Source organism: Brachionichthys hirsutus, chromosome 14 (assembly GCF_040956055.1).
Source record: "Brachionichthys hirsutus isolate HB-005 chromosome 14, CSIRO-AGI_Bhir_v1, whole genome shotgun sequence".
NCBI lineage: Eukaryota > Metazoa > Chordata > Actinopteri > Lophiiformes > Brachionichthyidae > Brachionichthys > Brachionichthys hirsutus.
The window spans coordinates 4,269,434-4,285,499 of record NC_090910.1 but is presented as its reverse complement, the minus strand read 5'-3'; the positions used below and the strand labels follow the sequence as shown (position 1 = coordinate 4,285,499).

The following is a 16,066-nucleotide window of genomic DNA, read 5'->3' as shown; positions in this document are numbered from 1 at the left end:
ATGAAGTCATCCCTGACTGTCAGGAAAGACAAAGATAACCTTGATAGCGGTGACCCCCCCCCCCCCAAAAAAAAAAAAAAACACTGCAGAGAACTGAACTGCACTTCGGGGGAGAAAAAAACAGATTCTCAGGCTTCTTGTCTATCCCGGATCACACACGCTGAACCTCCTGTAGTGACACACGGCCTTTATTCCCCGCTCCTAAAAAACACAGAGGATTATGGGAAATGACCGGCAGGATTGGAGAGCATTTTACAACCATGGGAGATGGTCACAGCCTGTTCCCAACCTCAAATAGATTGGTGTTGCAGATGCTCATTATAGTGCGTCGCCCGTTACTCTCCTGCTTTAACTGCGCAGCGATGGACTGGACGCAAGTAGAAGCCTGTAAAAAAAAAACACAGCAGTGCTATTTGGTGGATGTGAATCCAATGCGTGGAAATAATACTGCAAAATACGCCCACCAGCTCGCTCCCAACTGGGAAACGCAACATCTGCACACATCCTCATCATCTGTCTTGCTACTTCCGTGCCTCTTTTGCGTGTGTTTAATATAAATGTTAATACAATGTTGGGGGGGGGGGGGGGGGGGGTTGGACTTCAATGCGAACGGATGCAATCACGATGTGCATGTGCGAGAGGGCTGGCTGCTGTGCCTGTGTGTGTGTCGTCAGTGTGTTTCCATGCAGTTCAATCAGAGACCGAACTCTGGCATCGGGAGCAGTTGTGTTTATTATGCTTGTATTACGTTTTTAGTCAAATGCCATGTAAGAGCTTCTGAGCTCTGAGGGTGTTTATTTTACTTTTTAAAAAGACCCCGGCTGGGGCGAGCCTATCATTTAATCCCTTTTAATGAACAGCAATTAGGCTCGCTAATGAGACCCTTAGTTAGATGTATTAAAACTCTCGTTTGTCCTGCTTTTCTTTCACTCTTCCGTCTTTCTCCCTGATGGCTTTCCCCCAGCCAGGCAAACTCAGACACGCACAGATGCACATGCTTTACATCGGCTCTGTCTGAGTTCACTCACCAGTGTGTCTGAGCTCCGCGCCCCCCCCCCCCCGGTCCCCCGGCGGCAACACAGATTTTCAAGACTTCTTAATTTAGACAGCTTTCACCTTGTTCCAAATACAATTCCCGGAGGGGAAGGACATCAACAACAACATCCAGAATGATCTTTCTTGATGCCAGAGATGAGCTGCTACTTCTCCTGCCCTTCTGGGGATCCTTGGTGATCCATGCTAACTCGGTCCAGTGCATCCAAATGGTTTAGGAGACAAAGTGGCTCCGCCTGTCCTGCCGGCACACACACCAGGCTGCAAAGCCGGAGCATAGCGTAGCTGACAGACAAAGGAAGCACCAGAAGAAATCAGTGGTTTCCTTAATTATTAGATACAGTAAATCAGCCACCTCCACGTTCCACCTCCACTTCTATCTGGAGGTCGAAGCGGAGCTGCTCTGTGATCAGCTCACTGACAGAAGGTTCAAGCTCAGGCTCCACTCCAGTAACTCCGTCTCCCTCGCTACCGCCGCCAGAACTTCTCCTGCAGCCCCGGCCACATCCAAGTTTTGGCAGCACACCTTTCTGTACTAGGTGTTCACACAGAACATCTCTGACTTCTGTTTTCCGATTGCTTCTTTTTTTTCCCAGTTCTTGTCCAAGGAGAACAGGTCACAAATTTCTCCAAAGCAAAATCCATAATTTCTCTACACACCAAAGAAAACCGCGAACCAGGGGAGGCAGACAAATTTATCAAATGCATCACAAATGAACAAATCACAAAAATAAATGGAAGAGCCCCTCATTCATGTTATGTCCCATCGAAGGGCTCTGAGACATAACATGGTTTGGCTCCATCTTCCCCAAGTATCAAGTAGCCACAAAGAAAAAGTGCCACAGCAGCGGCTGTGATTTTATTTACAGTGACTAATGGAAAGAATGGAAAATGCTCCAGGATGGAAGAAAGGCCAAAATAAAAAGCAAATCAATCCTATCTGGGAATCAATAAACTAACCTAGTTTTTTAAAATAATAACTACATTTACCATCCTAAGAGCTAAGAATCATCCATGGACTAATCAGAAGTGCAGATTGGCTAGGTTTGCATGGGTCATTATATAGCTGGCTTCTCCAGGAAGCAGCCAATCACCAGCCAGAACAGGAGATTGTTCCACCATATAAAACAAGTGCTTCTGAAAACAGCCGGCATTTCAGCCAGATTCCGTAAATACACTTATGTCCAAACTTTCATGTGCTGCACAATTTACACTTTAAAAAAAAAAGGCTGATTGTGAGAGGACTGCAATCCAGTCAGAACAAATCATAATGATTATATTATCCACACCATATACAGTCAGAACTATTAAAAGAAAACTAAAATATATATGTCAGATCTGACGCCTCACCGGTTCATAAACTAAAAATAGCAAGACATTTAATTTTGAACACAGGAGCCAGAGTGTTGTTGCCCTTATAACATCCCTATAGCACACACCACAGCAGCACAAATGGAAAATAATAAAAGCCTCTTTCAACATGTAATATTGCATTTCTTATCAGCTTTAAATTGACAATGGAGAAAGTAATGTGCTTAAAGGAAAAGAAAACCGATATATTGCCTATATTTAAAGGTAGAATATTGATCTTAGTGGCTTTTCCAAATGAGAAGAGCGTTTATTTACCTCATTTACCCTCCATGTGTGTGATGATTGGCTTATTTATTTTGAACTGAAAGAACTTGCTATGTCTAAACAGAGAGTATTCACCCAAATAGACCGTTTTCTCTGGCCAATGTTTGTCTGCAGGACAGCGCCAAACCAGGAGTGAGAGAGGAAATAGGCTCTCAAATATGCGGTCGTGTGGACACTCTAAAGAGAAGGTGTACAGGGTTTTTATTCTAACAACGTATGACTGGGAATTTTCCGACAGTAATATAACACTTCAACAACACATACGTGTGTATTTCTTTCAAATAATATGCCAAAAACTGTGTTATATGCTTATTATGCGCTATACCATGATCTTGTTGGGTTGTTTGTTTTAAAAGCGCGATTCCTTTGGATTTCGTGATTTTTGACCCAAAGCGCTTTCCGTTGTGCATATCTGTGTCATAGCAACCAAAGGGGAGGGGCATGGGGGGGGACGCAACACGAGCAATTAGCGTGTGGTTTCCATGGACACTATTGATCAGGAGCTGCGAGTTAAAGTTGTGGAATAGAAGGAAAACTCCAGATACACGGTGAGCGCGCGCTGACGGAGTAGTCTAGGAATAACAAATGACGTCATCGGCGTGTTTCTGTCAGCCGTAGATGTTTACACGTCGCGTGACGTCGTCTAAATCTCCAAAGCGTTTTTTAAGATAATTATATATTTTAATTAGCGTGTTCAAATAGCGGTCTGCCTAAACGTCGACATTAATCAAGCTTGATGTTTGGTAGGACTACATTAATAACTAATTATAACTAATTACACGCAGAAAACATGATCGATTTTGTCATCAATATATGAAACCAGTTTTCAATAAACAAGTAATGTCAAGTAATGTTCTATTTTATATTATTTTAAAGCCTTGGATAACGTGTTAATGTACGTAATATAAATTGAACTGTTATTGTATCTGTGTGCAGTTTTCCACATGTACAAATATATGCGTTGTAATTTGATTGATCCATGTCAGGGCTGCAGTCCATCTGCTGTTGTCTGTCTCTGTTTGTCTTTGTCTCATCATTGTTGTTAGCGTTTAACAACACACAAATTAGATGAAGAATGATATTTAGAAGTCCCTTTAGAACCCATGTGACGCTTGATGATGATGATGATGAATATATTTATTAGATAGAATGTTAGAGTACAAGTACAGTCAAACAGTAGCATGTATTACAGTACAAGTACAGTCAAACATCCTGTCTAAGAGGAGCATTTCAAAAAAGCCCTTGCGGTCTTGTTTCCTTTGAAAGTCCTTCGTACATAAATCATCGACATTTAACAGTACCAATAAAACTAATATTAAATTACTCAATTGATGCAAAATAACAATAAATTAAAAATATACATAATATGTACAACGTAGGTGGACAAAAAAAGGGGGCTGAAAGGTGAATATTTAGGGCCGTTTTGAATGAGGCCAAAGAGGTGCATGTTTTGTTTCCAGTTTAAAACCACACAAGTTATCACAATGATGAAGGTTCAGCTGGATTAAGGCTATTTAAATTGACATTTTCTGTCAAATCAGTAAATCGACTGTGATGAACTCATCGATTCAGCTCTGGAATATGTCACACTTGTGTCTGAACGATCTTTAAAGGTAAAACCCTGGCATATCCTGCAGTGTTTGACTTTGCTTTGGATTTTTTTTCAGCTCCAGAACATCCATGGGGGCATCACTGAGCAGGGCAGCCCAGTGGACCACTGCCAGTACCGGTACTGGCAAACTGGAGTTCACACCAATGAACGAGTCCTTGCTGAGAGAACTCCTTCGCTTCGTGGAACAATTCAACTCCCGACACCCACAGGAGGCCGCCTGCGTGTTCGAGGAGCCGCTGCAGTGGCGTACCACTTTAGCGGCGTCTGATTTCAGAACAGGCTATGACATCATCAGGTCGGCCTCACCGTGACGCAGGCGGCTGGATGGCCTTTCAGTGTAACGTGTCTGTGCAGGATATGTTGTCACAGTGTTGTCCGAATGTATTTCACCTTGTACTTGGGAAGTGGAGAAGTACAAATACACAAGCCCAGATGCTGATCTTCCTAGAGTATCGGCATGTATAACCCAACGCAAGTCATGACAAGGTTAAAACATTCTCCTTTTCTATTTGTCTTCGCTCCTCAGTGACTCAGATGTGCAGTCCCATGAGGAAGATGGTGAAGGGCATCCATTGTTGCAGCTCTTGCCTCCTACTGTTTATGTGCGCTGCTTCAGCCAACTCTCCACATTAGTTCATCTGGCAGACGACAGAAAACTGGAGGAGGTTCGAGCATGTCTAGAAGGTAAGCAGGATAATCACAGGATGAGATTTGAATCTAATTTATATTCTAAGCAGCCACCCAGCATTCTTCCAGATCCCACAGACTTAATTTTGTTGTTCCTCTAGCTTGTCTATATAACCATCCAATTTTTCTGGGATCGGTTGTTTCTTACAAATACATAACACTTCATGGCCACGGCCAAAATGAGATGTTTGCCTGGCAGATACACAAAGAATATGATGCAAAATCAATTTTAAATGGTGGAGGATTTTTCTTTAGCGATAAGCCTTCCAGTTCCCAAATGTTGTTGGGAAAACAAACACGGTTCATGTGAGGCCTGCTCGTATCCTCGCATCTGCCTCTGACTCTAAACATTTGCTATGGATGATATATTTTTGTTCAGAAAACAGAAGCCCTGTGACTAAGATGCTTGGTGACAGCTTTGCCAGAATCCTGGAGAAGGAGTCTGCCCACGATGATGCTCTAAGCAAAATGAAAGATCAAGAAGTCAAGGTCAAACTTTTCCTCTTGCTGCAAAACCTGGATGAGCAGCTCCTCAGCAAGTGCCTCGAAGAGATACCAGAGTGCGTGTTTCTTAACCAGCGTCTATCGATCCATCTTTCTGTCCTCTTTAACGTACTGAACCAGTTTTTCTTGGCTTGGCAATTTTTTGAATTTACTTTTGTTGTTTGGCTGTGAATGAATGAGACCAATCAATCATGATTTGCATACATTTTGTTTGTATGCTTTCCTTACAGACAAGTCAGAGCTGACCCTACACCGGTGCAGAACGAGGTGGAGCTGCTGACGCGGCTCAGCAGCGAAGGCGAAAAAAGGCCGTTGAAGTCGCTTCGATACACATCAGGTTTGAATTTTGTGGCTGGCGACAGAAGCAAGTTACTTATTCGCTCTGACGTTGGATTTTTACGAAAGGTCTGCGTCCTGCCGCCGGTAAAGGCGTGGAAGTCATTACGTCGGTCAGATTCCAGCGTGGATCGATGTTTGTCAGGAGATGCTTTCTTCTTCAGTCTCTCATGCAGCAGGTAGTCGAGGCAAACTGCTGCATGTCCCCGTTCTTGAGTTGAGCTGACACCTTCTGTGGAAATACTCCCAGGCTTAAAACACGGTGATGTGTTTCGCTGATTTATCTCCTAAGTGAAGTCACGGCTCTTCAGTGGGCTCACGTCTCAGACCTGTACGTCTTTCCATGCGGGATGATTTCTCTATATTCTTATATTTCCTCCTCCCTTTGGAGAAACGTTTTAGATTTACTGCAAGCTGCCAACTTTGTTTCTTTCTCCCTTTCTTTTCAGATTATGAATTTTCCAATGGCTGTCGCGCCCCTCCATGGAGACAGGTGCATGGCGAGATTTGTTACCTTGTAATTGAGCCGTGTGATACTGAGGCGCTCTACATCACCTGCAGCACTGCTGGAGTTTTCCTCAATGGGGTAAGACTAGGAAGATGAAGCACTTACTACACAGACTGCCCCACAGTTAATAAAATGTTGTTTTCTTTTTCTGTTTGGGAAAATGTTCGTGGAGCTTTCTTCCCAGCAGGAAGTTCACCTCCGTATCTTTGGTATGCAGTGCTCCAGTGACTTTGAAACGAGGAGCCTTAGTAAATCTTGAACTGAAGAAGTCGAACCACGTTTAGACATTATGTGCACAAACTCAATTATTCTGATTTATTTCTAGTTATTCCTAGGCCTCATTAGATCAATGACGTTTCAGTTTTGTTGAGCTCAAAATCTCTTTTTTTTTATAGAGACCATGCTCAGAGGGCATAAAATGATGGTTGCAGCTATAACTCAGCAACATGCACAATATTGTAATTCAAGTTAAAATGCATTGATGCCCCCCCCCCCCCCTCCAAGTTATTTAACACATAATTTAAAATATAATCCCTTCTCCTATTTTTTTAAACGCATGTTAATATTTAAAAGACACTGTTGAATACAAGACATACCTAGTAGTAAAATATGGAGCGTCTGCCAAACACTGCAGCTATTAAGAGCAGATCATTAGCATCCAATGCAGTTTAAATTGTGCAGTTATCAGTTCATAATGCAGACAAGCAGGTTTCTGCTAGGCGTCTTCGCAAGGTAACGTTTGTAATATGGATGAATACTTTTAATAGAGATCAGGTAAGAAACTGAGCGCTTTTCTATTAAGTGTCTAAATCATCATTTTGTATGGTTTAAAAAAATCATTTGCGTAGAGGTTTCAGATACGGATCAAACGTTGCGAATCTCTCTGAATGTCTTTGCAATCATTTCTAAGAATCTAACGTTTCACCCTTTCATTGACTTTACCGAGAAATCGTAGGTTTCCTGCCTCCTCACCTGGAAATGTTCTGCCAAGGTGAAAACACCACAACCTTAAACCAAACGTGTGACACTGATGGGAATGAAACCAGAATGATACGGCGGTGTCTTAACCCTAATTGAGCGTTTTACATGGACTTACACTTCCTCTTTGACACGACTGGAGATATTATGAGATTTTGCAACTTCTATTCCAGCAGACGTGTGCGTCACATTATAATTGTGGGTTTCAGAATTAATGACACTGTTTTTCTCCACCTTTTTTTTTGACAGTGCATAAAGCAGGATGTGGAACAGAGCGGCTACGAGCGAACGAGTGACACGTACAAAGACCTGATGACACTCCTGAAGACCAGATCTCCACATTTTGCTGAGAACATAACCGATCAGGTGCAGTGGGAAACAGACAGATGATATTACTGACACATCAAGACCTCCCCCTTGTAGCTTTGATTCTCTTTAGCTCTCAAAGAAAGCGTGTGTGACGCTTGTTTCTGAGCCTCTGCATCTGATCCCTCATGCCGTGTGACTCATGAGCATAAACAGAGTCAGGATTGTGTAATCAGTGTCTTCACTGTTCCACGCTAGTGAGCTAGTGTCTGCTTGTCACTGTGTTGAAAAATGTCTGAAACGACCTTTTTCCGCCATGTTCCGACATCAGAACGGTACAACCTCATCCCTTTATCCCGCCCACTCCCTCAACACACACGCATGCACACGCATGCACACGCACACCCAGCTCCAGACATTGAAATATGTGTGATTTATTCAGTAGTGCTATTTCCTGCTTTGGTAATTTGACGACATAACAAATCATCTCAATAATCTATCCCAGCTGCACCCAAATCTGTTAATAATTTCGAAGTATGAACTTCTTTTTTTTTCACTCACTCACGCTGATGTTTGTTGGAAAATGTGGCATCATCACAGGCTCATCAAAGCCTTTATAGATCACTTACTACTCGCTGCCTTCCGCGTGACAAAGGCAAGCCAGCCAATACACACTTTAAAAGGAGTCATTGTATAGTTTTTTTTTGTTTATTCTAATATTATGCTTTGCAAAATAAAGAGCGCGTATAAGTCAGCGCGATGTTGCAGGACCAAAGCATAAATCTTGTCGCCAGAGACAGGAATAAAAGGAGAAACTTTCTGAGAAGCAGAAATCACAGATGTCGATGACTGACATGAATGAACTGAATAAATGAATGAATGAATTTTTCCGAATGATTTTTCTACAGCGCTTCACTTATGCAGGGACAGATGACTTCACGGAACTATTTTTGCATGTGAAGTGTAAAAGACATAAGACAACAGGAATCCTTTTACACACAGATTCATTGGATTGCTTGTAACATCTTTCCATGCAAGGTTTTATTTGTACAGTCGCTCTTGTACATTGTTTGTTTCTATTATCTGTTAGTGCTCAAGCTTTCAACCAGTTGCGCCAGCAGCATTCCTCTACGGATGGCAGTGTGGGCTGGATGGCCCATCGACTTGGTCCAGACTGAAACATTTCTATGAAACAAATACCAGATGGAGGCTGCTGACAGATTTTTACAGACTATATCACGAGTGCTCTCGGAACACATTTGGTGATTTAATTCATCATCAGTGTAGCTACCTACAAAGTACAAACCAAACTGATGGTATTGAACTGGGCCTCAGTTTTACCTGAAAGCGTGCCACTGTTAGTGAATATGGTAAAACCGACCAGTGAAACCATTTGTGTTTTTGCTTTTTTACTTTGTTGCAGCAAATCCCACATTGTTAAGAAACATTTAATGTCTGTGACATACGTTATATCACATACAATATGTCCCATAATACAGCATTTTCCAATCTATAAATGTATAAAAAAAATGTTGGTGACACATCTGTCTTTTAAAATGCAAAATTATGATAAATCAAAATGTCCAGATTCTCGAGTTCCCTTTGTTTCTGTTCCTTTCCAGAACAGAAACTATCGAGTGTCTGTTCTGCTAGTCAGAGGAGGTTTATGAGTCTACAAGTGAGTGATGTATTACATCATACTAAGATGAATGAGATATCGTACACAGAACACTGGCTGGCTGATTGGACCATGTGACTTCTTTACGGTAGATGATTGATCTGAAGGAGCTATAGTAAGCTGGAATGGGGTTAGTTCAGACTTAAGTAAACCAGTGAGTACTGCCAAGCTGCGTAAAACAAAAAAGACATACAGGCTTTTATGTTTTATGACTCCTGTGTGAAGAGTGATGCCTCCAGTCTGAACAATCTACAGATGATTGACAAGCAGCAATAAAGTTTGCTGTGAAAGAGTTTGTGGAGGCACAAATCATCATCCGGACTTTTTTCTTCTGAATTCTTTCGCTCCTTTGATTCGTGCCTCGCGGTGTCCGGCAACTTTAGTTTCAGTCTCTGTTCAATATTTTCTCTCTGACGCTACTGGATCTAATCGCCTTCATATGATGTGAAAGCACATCGCTTTGAAATTCATTTGATTGATCGCTGACAACGGCAATCAAATGGCTCAATAGGCATCCTGTGTTTAAGATATTAAGTAATTGCAGTGGTTCTTGAGGACTTGCTCCATTCCTGTGTTAATTTGAGAACGCAAATGCGGCGGTGTCTGCTAGAAACACAAACTCAGCGCCGGCTCATTTCCCTGATTGCGATGCAGAGAGACCAAAATTGGAAGGCAACAGCCAAAGATAGCAATTCCTAATCTCCAAACATATCTGCTCATTTCCAATGTGAGGAAGCAGGTCTTTTTTTTAACGCTTCTAGATCAGACAGCTTCAATCAATCGAGCAGAGGCAGCCAAAGGAGACAAGGCCTGAAGCACAGAGGGGAAGACTCGCCTTTTCCGTTCAGTGCTGTGGATTCGTTCAGACTTCACAGCGTGATTGGAAATTGGACATTTGCGTGCACAAGACACCTGTGAAAGGCAAAAACGCCAAGTGTTGTGCATTTTTTTTTTGTTATTCACATCCTGAAATTCATGCAGACTGTCTCAGTGTCATAATCAGTCAGCGAAGACGACTTTAATTTTGCACTGACAGATGTTTTACGGCTTCAGATTTGCTGCCTGGCTGATTTTCCATTAGTATGGATCAAGTAATTAAATACAAGTGAACCTGAAACACATGTAAATAATTAGCTCAAAATTCTAGTCGTAAAATACTCGGAAAAAAAAGACAAATGAGGAAAGTCGTAATGATTGAATGTTAGGTTGTCATCTTGATTAACACGACGCTTTTCTCGAGGGATGTTGTGCTTTCAGATGCAAAAAAGATAAATGCAATCCGACCTTTTACTGTGGCGCGTCAAGGAGTTGGGAGTTTTCCCCTCTGTGTAAGCACATGGACTTTGTCCATTTCATATATAATAGAATTAAAGAAGGTTTGTTAGCCTAATAAACTCAGACTGTGGGCCTGTGGTTGGGCGAATTGACATGTATGTTTCCAATAGTAGGTCACTTTATGTTAAATGAAAAAAACAAGTCTTTGGAAAAGTGATTGAGCATGCTTGGCTCCAATTTGTGCGTGAACACGAGCCATACAAATACATCTTAATTATTTTCCCCTGCCCTTAAAAAAAACCCCTTAAACTCCTAACAAACAGCGACAGTCTCAGCTTTTTCTGCAGAGCAGGTGTCTGTGATTAAAAACTCTCCTGCCTGCAAACCATTCATATGTGTCTCACTGGCATCGGTATATAGGTTGTAAACTTTGGTATAAAGACCTTTTAAAAAGGATCATGAGTGAATAACAGTGACACAAAGGCATTACTTTGTGTCTGCCAAGGGGCGAGCTTGTAGGTGGAAGAATTCACAGAAACAATAAATGAGTGATATTGTTCGGCCAATCAACAGGCTGGGCGCTTTTCTGCGTGAAGCATTCATTTATTGCACTTATTCCCAGGAAAGACTGAGCTGTTATGGATGTCTGCTTATTGTTGAGAATGAGCTTTTATGTGAATTTAATGTTCTCATGTGCCGTTGATACTGATCTGTGATTGTTATGTCCCTCCTCTGTCAGATTTTAAATGCATTGCGTGTCAAATTATGAGGAGGGGAGCATCGTGTTAGATGGAGAATATGGTGTGCAGCTTCAGAAATCAGAATGGCTGTTATGTGTTGGTAGGCAGAACGCCGAGAACCACTTTCGATTTTCCAAAATGAAATTTGTTTAACATCCCACCTCTTACGTTTTGGTGAGAAGAGATGAAAGAGAGAGCTCTTTTTTCCTCACTGTCTTTGTCTTCATATTCGCCAACAGGACCTTGGTGCCGCAACAAAAAAGACCGAGCATGTGGAATCGGTTGTTGGGGGGGAACAAGGCCAACTCCAGAGGTCTAACGACCAACAGGAGAGGAATGTGCATGAGAGGGCGAGACAACAGCGCACGTTGAACAAGGCCGGCGGCGAAAAGAAATATGAACCATGCCCGAGATGGAAGAATCTCAGTCTGAGGTCTTCGTGTGGGTATGTCATGATTGGTCTCGTAAAACGTGCCCTGAACTATATTTACGATACCGTGTAATGTGTGTGTGGCTCTTCTTCTGAGGAGATCAGCTTTACATGACACTGACGTCACGCCCGAGTCACACGTGTTCACGACTTCCCCCAGAAATCACACATTACGAGACAATTAGATGGTTGATAAGTTCTGGGATGAGTGCAGATGTTCCTCATTCCTAAATGATCCGAGTAAAAAATATGTTCCTAGCGAGAAACAGACAATCTTTGGGAAAAGACCCATCACATACGGTCTTTGACTGATAAATAGATGTAGAAAGGGGCTGAGCCGTTGCAGCTGCACCTTGTGATAACTCTACCCATTTGAGCAGAAACTGGCATGAGATAAAAGCATCTCAGTAGCAAATGTGCCCCCTGAATCCTTGTCACAAATGATTAAATAATGATTATGTTCGAAAAAATATCCATTTTTAAAATAGAAGCAGACGTAATGACTCTCATTTTGCCTCATTATAGTAAGGCCGAGGAAAAGAAACCCAGTAAGAGGTCTGGAGAGGAGACGTCTGGTGAAATACAGAGGAAAAAGTCGGGAGCAGGAGCCAAGAGCAAAATGAAAGCTGAATTCTCTGTGTCCTCTTTACCAGGATGCCTGTCCTCCCACAAAGTGTAAGTGTCCCCATATTGATTCTTCTTCTCTTTCAGGATCGATGAGGAATTCATCTTTCTACTGCATGTGGTGCAAGATTTAGGAATTGACAAAAACGTTTTAACAGTGGTCAATTACACAGTGGAAAGTGCATCCCGTAAATATATTAAGCATTTCAAGAACAGGAACTGATTGATCGCCGATCCCCTTGGCAGCCCTCAGCTCAGTCATCTCCAAACTCGCGTCTGCCTCTAAACACAGACTGCTACGGCTACATCCGTGCTAGAGGCTCTTCATTGATAGCATTCTTTACTGTTCATCAGTTACAGCGATGAAGACCCCGGGGTGCTCTTACTCAAGCACACTCCTGACTGTGTACGACCGGGACAGGCAGCTTTGTTAATCTCTCCGTCTATCACGTTGCTTCCTTGGTATCGGTTTGTAACTTCTGATAATTCGCTCCCCTGGTAATGATATTTTGCACGTACATGGAAACGGTCTCCCAGCGGCCCCATTTGAAGCCATCCCAAATTTTATTGCTCCGCAGTGCCCGATTTTCATGATCCAGTTATCCAAGAGGCCTGAGCAGCTTTAAAAAAACATCTGCTTTTCTGTTTGCATCAACAGCCTATTAAGAGTCTGTTCATGATGGAGACTTCAGTCCTCCCATGACATTATTCCAATCCTTATTTTCCTGCTCCTTGGACTCCGAAGAAGTTCAAACTTGACACTTGGATAGTCCTTAATGGGTCTCCATGTGTGGGAGATAGGCCTGTTTTTCCGTTTAAAACACAGGAAAATATTTTGTATTCCATCTGTTTTGACTGGCTGTGTATTGTCTGTTGTTGCATCACCAGCCTACGCTCTAACAGAATGTTACCTGAGGTCTAATACACTCTATTATTTACTCCCCCCCCCCCCTCCCCCCCATCAGTAATACCCCAGCAGGAGCCATGTTGTCAGACACTCTAAGTGAGAGCTCATCTGTGAGTGAAGAGGAGGAAGAGCAGCCAGAACGCCGCCCAGAGAGTAACACAGACCTTCCCTCTGAATACTGGCAGATCCAGAAGCTGGTCAAGTACCTCAAGGTAAGAGAACATTGCCCTGTTTTCTTCCCCTGATGGGCCTCAAACCAAAGTTGTAATTTATGTAGACAGCTGCACTCCGGGAGGTGAAGCCTGCCCTCATTTCTTCCTGCATCTGGACAAGAATCTCAAAATTGTCCCGAGTCGGTGTTGAGCTTTTAAAAACAAAGCACCTCATCATAATGGCAACCCACGGACATTAATGTAGGACAGCAATGCGGGATAACGTCTGATAGCTGCTAGCTAACATGAAAGTGTAATTTTCCTATCACCTAATCCCGCCTGTCTCTTTTTGCCTGAGTCATAACAGGGTGTCACTTGCACATAAAAAGACGTGCAGGTTTTCAGTGGCACTTTGTAGTGAGATGCTCATTGAAGTGGTTGGCTGTGCTCGTGGATTCCGGCTTCCTGACAGAGGCCTGTTTGGTTGCCTATGTGAGCCAAGACACAGAGGAAAGAGCTGTCTGATGGCAGCAGCTGTATGCACCGTCTGCCACACCGCAGCGGCGCAATAATGAAGGCCTGACAGGACATATGGTGAATATTAATGTGTCGAAACATGGAAGGAAAAGAAGAGATGGTATAAACCGACCCAGACTGGCGGAATACCTTTGACCGCTCGACTACAGAGAAGATTCTACGTCACTGAGTGATCGCTGTTATCGATTTATCTGGACTGCTTCATCCTGACAGATTCTGCAGGCTGCTTTTTCTGTTTTTCTGCAAACTACTTTTTTTTAAAAATAGAAATGACTTAAATGTTGCATTGACCTGGTTAATGTAGTTTTAAATGGTTAATAGTCTACGTAGATTGTCCTTTCCTACGCAGGGTTTCTCCATGATATCAACAGATGTGTGTTTTGCGGCTTGGTGCTGCTCTGAAGTTCACCTCCAAGTCGCTATTTTTAGCTTAGCAAAACAGAATGTAATAGAAGGAAATTCCCACTCTAAATACAGGTTGTGATTTCTTTCCAGAAAGGAAAAATGAGAAGATTTAAATGATATGAAGGAGGCAAAGTCAGATTAAGAAGAAACCTCACTGGTTAGTACATGGTGTACTTTTTGGAGGGATTGTGGTGCGACCTCTTGGCTTGTGTGTTGGCCTCCGGCTTCAGAAAGATGCAGCACTGCAGGAACAGACATGTCCTAGCTTTCTATCTGTCGGGAAACCACAAGGCACAGTTATTTGTGGGGTTTGTCTAGTAGTCGTTTTATAATATCATTACCATCCAGACGCTCAAAACTCGCCATGAGCCAAGTTAAATATCTGTTTTATTTTAGGAGATCTTTTCCCCTCATTTCCTTTGCGCTATATAGACAGTCATTTGTGCCTGTAGGACGTTTAATACTTTTATAAAGTGACGTACGGATGCTCTACTTTGTTTTTCAGCGATATTTATAATTGGAGGGGGGGGGGGGGGAGGTATTTACCTTTGAAATCTTAAATTAACTCTATCAGTGGTCTCTAATAACACCGAACATTCTGCTGTTGTTTCAGAGCAACGTGTGTTGGCGTGGGTGTAGGACAGTACTGTCTATTCCACACACAACTCAGAATATTTAGTCCAGGCTGTAATACATCAGTCCAACAGAATATACAAACATTTGAGCATACTTTATATTAGAGCATATATAGAGGCAGGATATGAACGACATATAGGCCATTTTCATGGAAATCAGAAATCAATAACACACGCTAAGTAACAACAACTACAGGATTATTATGGTGAGTTCAGCAGCTAAGCCATAAAATATCATATTATGTTTATTAGATTGTTCCTGTTTGAATAAAGACGACATTCACCAGCTGCTCTCGTTTAGGTTGGCCTGTGGCTTTCCAAACATAAAACTATTTTCATGTTCTCACAAATATAAATATTCTGCCTTGTGCTCAATATGTTGCTGGTTAACAGATAAACATTTTCAAATAGTGTGTTATTTTCAAAATACACATACTTTTTTTTCCTTTTTCTTACAATACTCTATTCATCATTTCTTATTTGACCAACCAGCAGGCCTTTTCTGTGTCGTCTGAGCAGACACAGACAGGATGAGTGTCTCCCTCCATAGCTTTGACATTGTGTCTTCTTTGTGATGGGATTACCTTCACAGCTTTTACTATACCATTAACTCCTAGAGCTGAATCCTCATTGTCAGACCTCGCTAAAGTTGCTCCCCCTCTGCTGGACAGCCTCGGTACTACAGCCCTGTCCCCTCTCCAGAACCATTCCACTAATTAACGCACTAAAACTAATCCTGTCTTCAGGGCTCATTTACTCAGCATAAGTGGAATTTCATTCAATAATATTCCAAGTCGTTAAACAGTTTTTGAATTCAAAAAAATAAAATAATTAGACCAATCAATAAAATATTAGATTTTTAAGCACCTGCTATATATTTACAACATTTTACGCATAAGAATAAATGCATCATTGCAGTCACATGAGTTAAGCAGCTTTTTGATTCAAACACCTGCGTAGTCATTTACTCACTCTGCACTGCGCTCACTATATGACAGCGAGGCCTATTAAGTTATCAGGTTTTATGTTGGAGGATATCCTGTGTCAAAAGCAAGAAACAACCA

The 16,066-nt window shown here is 42.1% G+C and overlaps 1 protein-coding gene across 1 annotated transcript in view; it reads left to right on the top strand.

Annotated features, from left to right (window-relative positions):
• The first annotated feature begins 3,221 nt into the window (after nt 1-3,221).
• The window catches only part of odad2 (outer dynein arm docking complex subunit 2), a 33,763-nt gene continuing 20,918 nt past the window's right edge, over nt 3,222-16,066 (top strand). Inside the window, exons 1-9 of the mRNA XM_068748111.1 lie at nt 3,222-3,236; nt 4,356-4,595; nt 4,827-4,984; nt 5,367-5,547; nt 5,722-5,828; nt 6,277-6,413; nt 7,563-7,679; nt 11,552-11,811; nt 13,332-13,485. Coding sequence (XP_068604212.1) covers nt 4,369-4,595; nt 4,827-4,984; nt 5,367-5,547; nt 5,722-5,828; nt 6,277-6,413; nt 7,563-7,679; nt 11,552-11,811; nt 13,332-13,485 — 1,341 coding nt within the window. The 5' untranslated portion in view covers nt 3,222-3,236; nt 4,356-4,368. The remainder of the gene's footprint in view (nt 3,237-4,355; nt 4,596-4,826; nt 4,985-5,366; nt 5,548-5,721; nt 5,829-6,276; nt 6,414-7,562; nt 7,680-11,551; nt 11,812-13,331; nt 13,486-16,066) is intronic.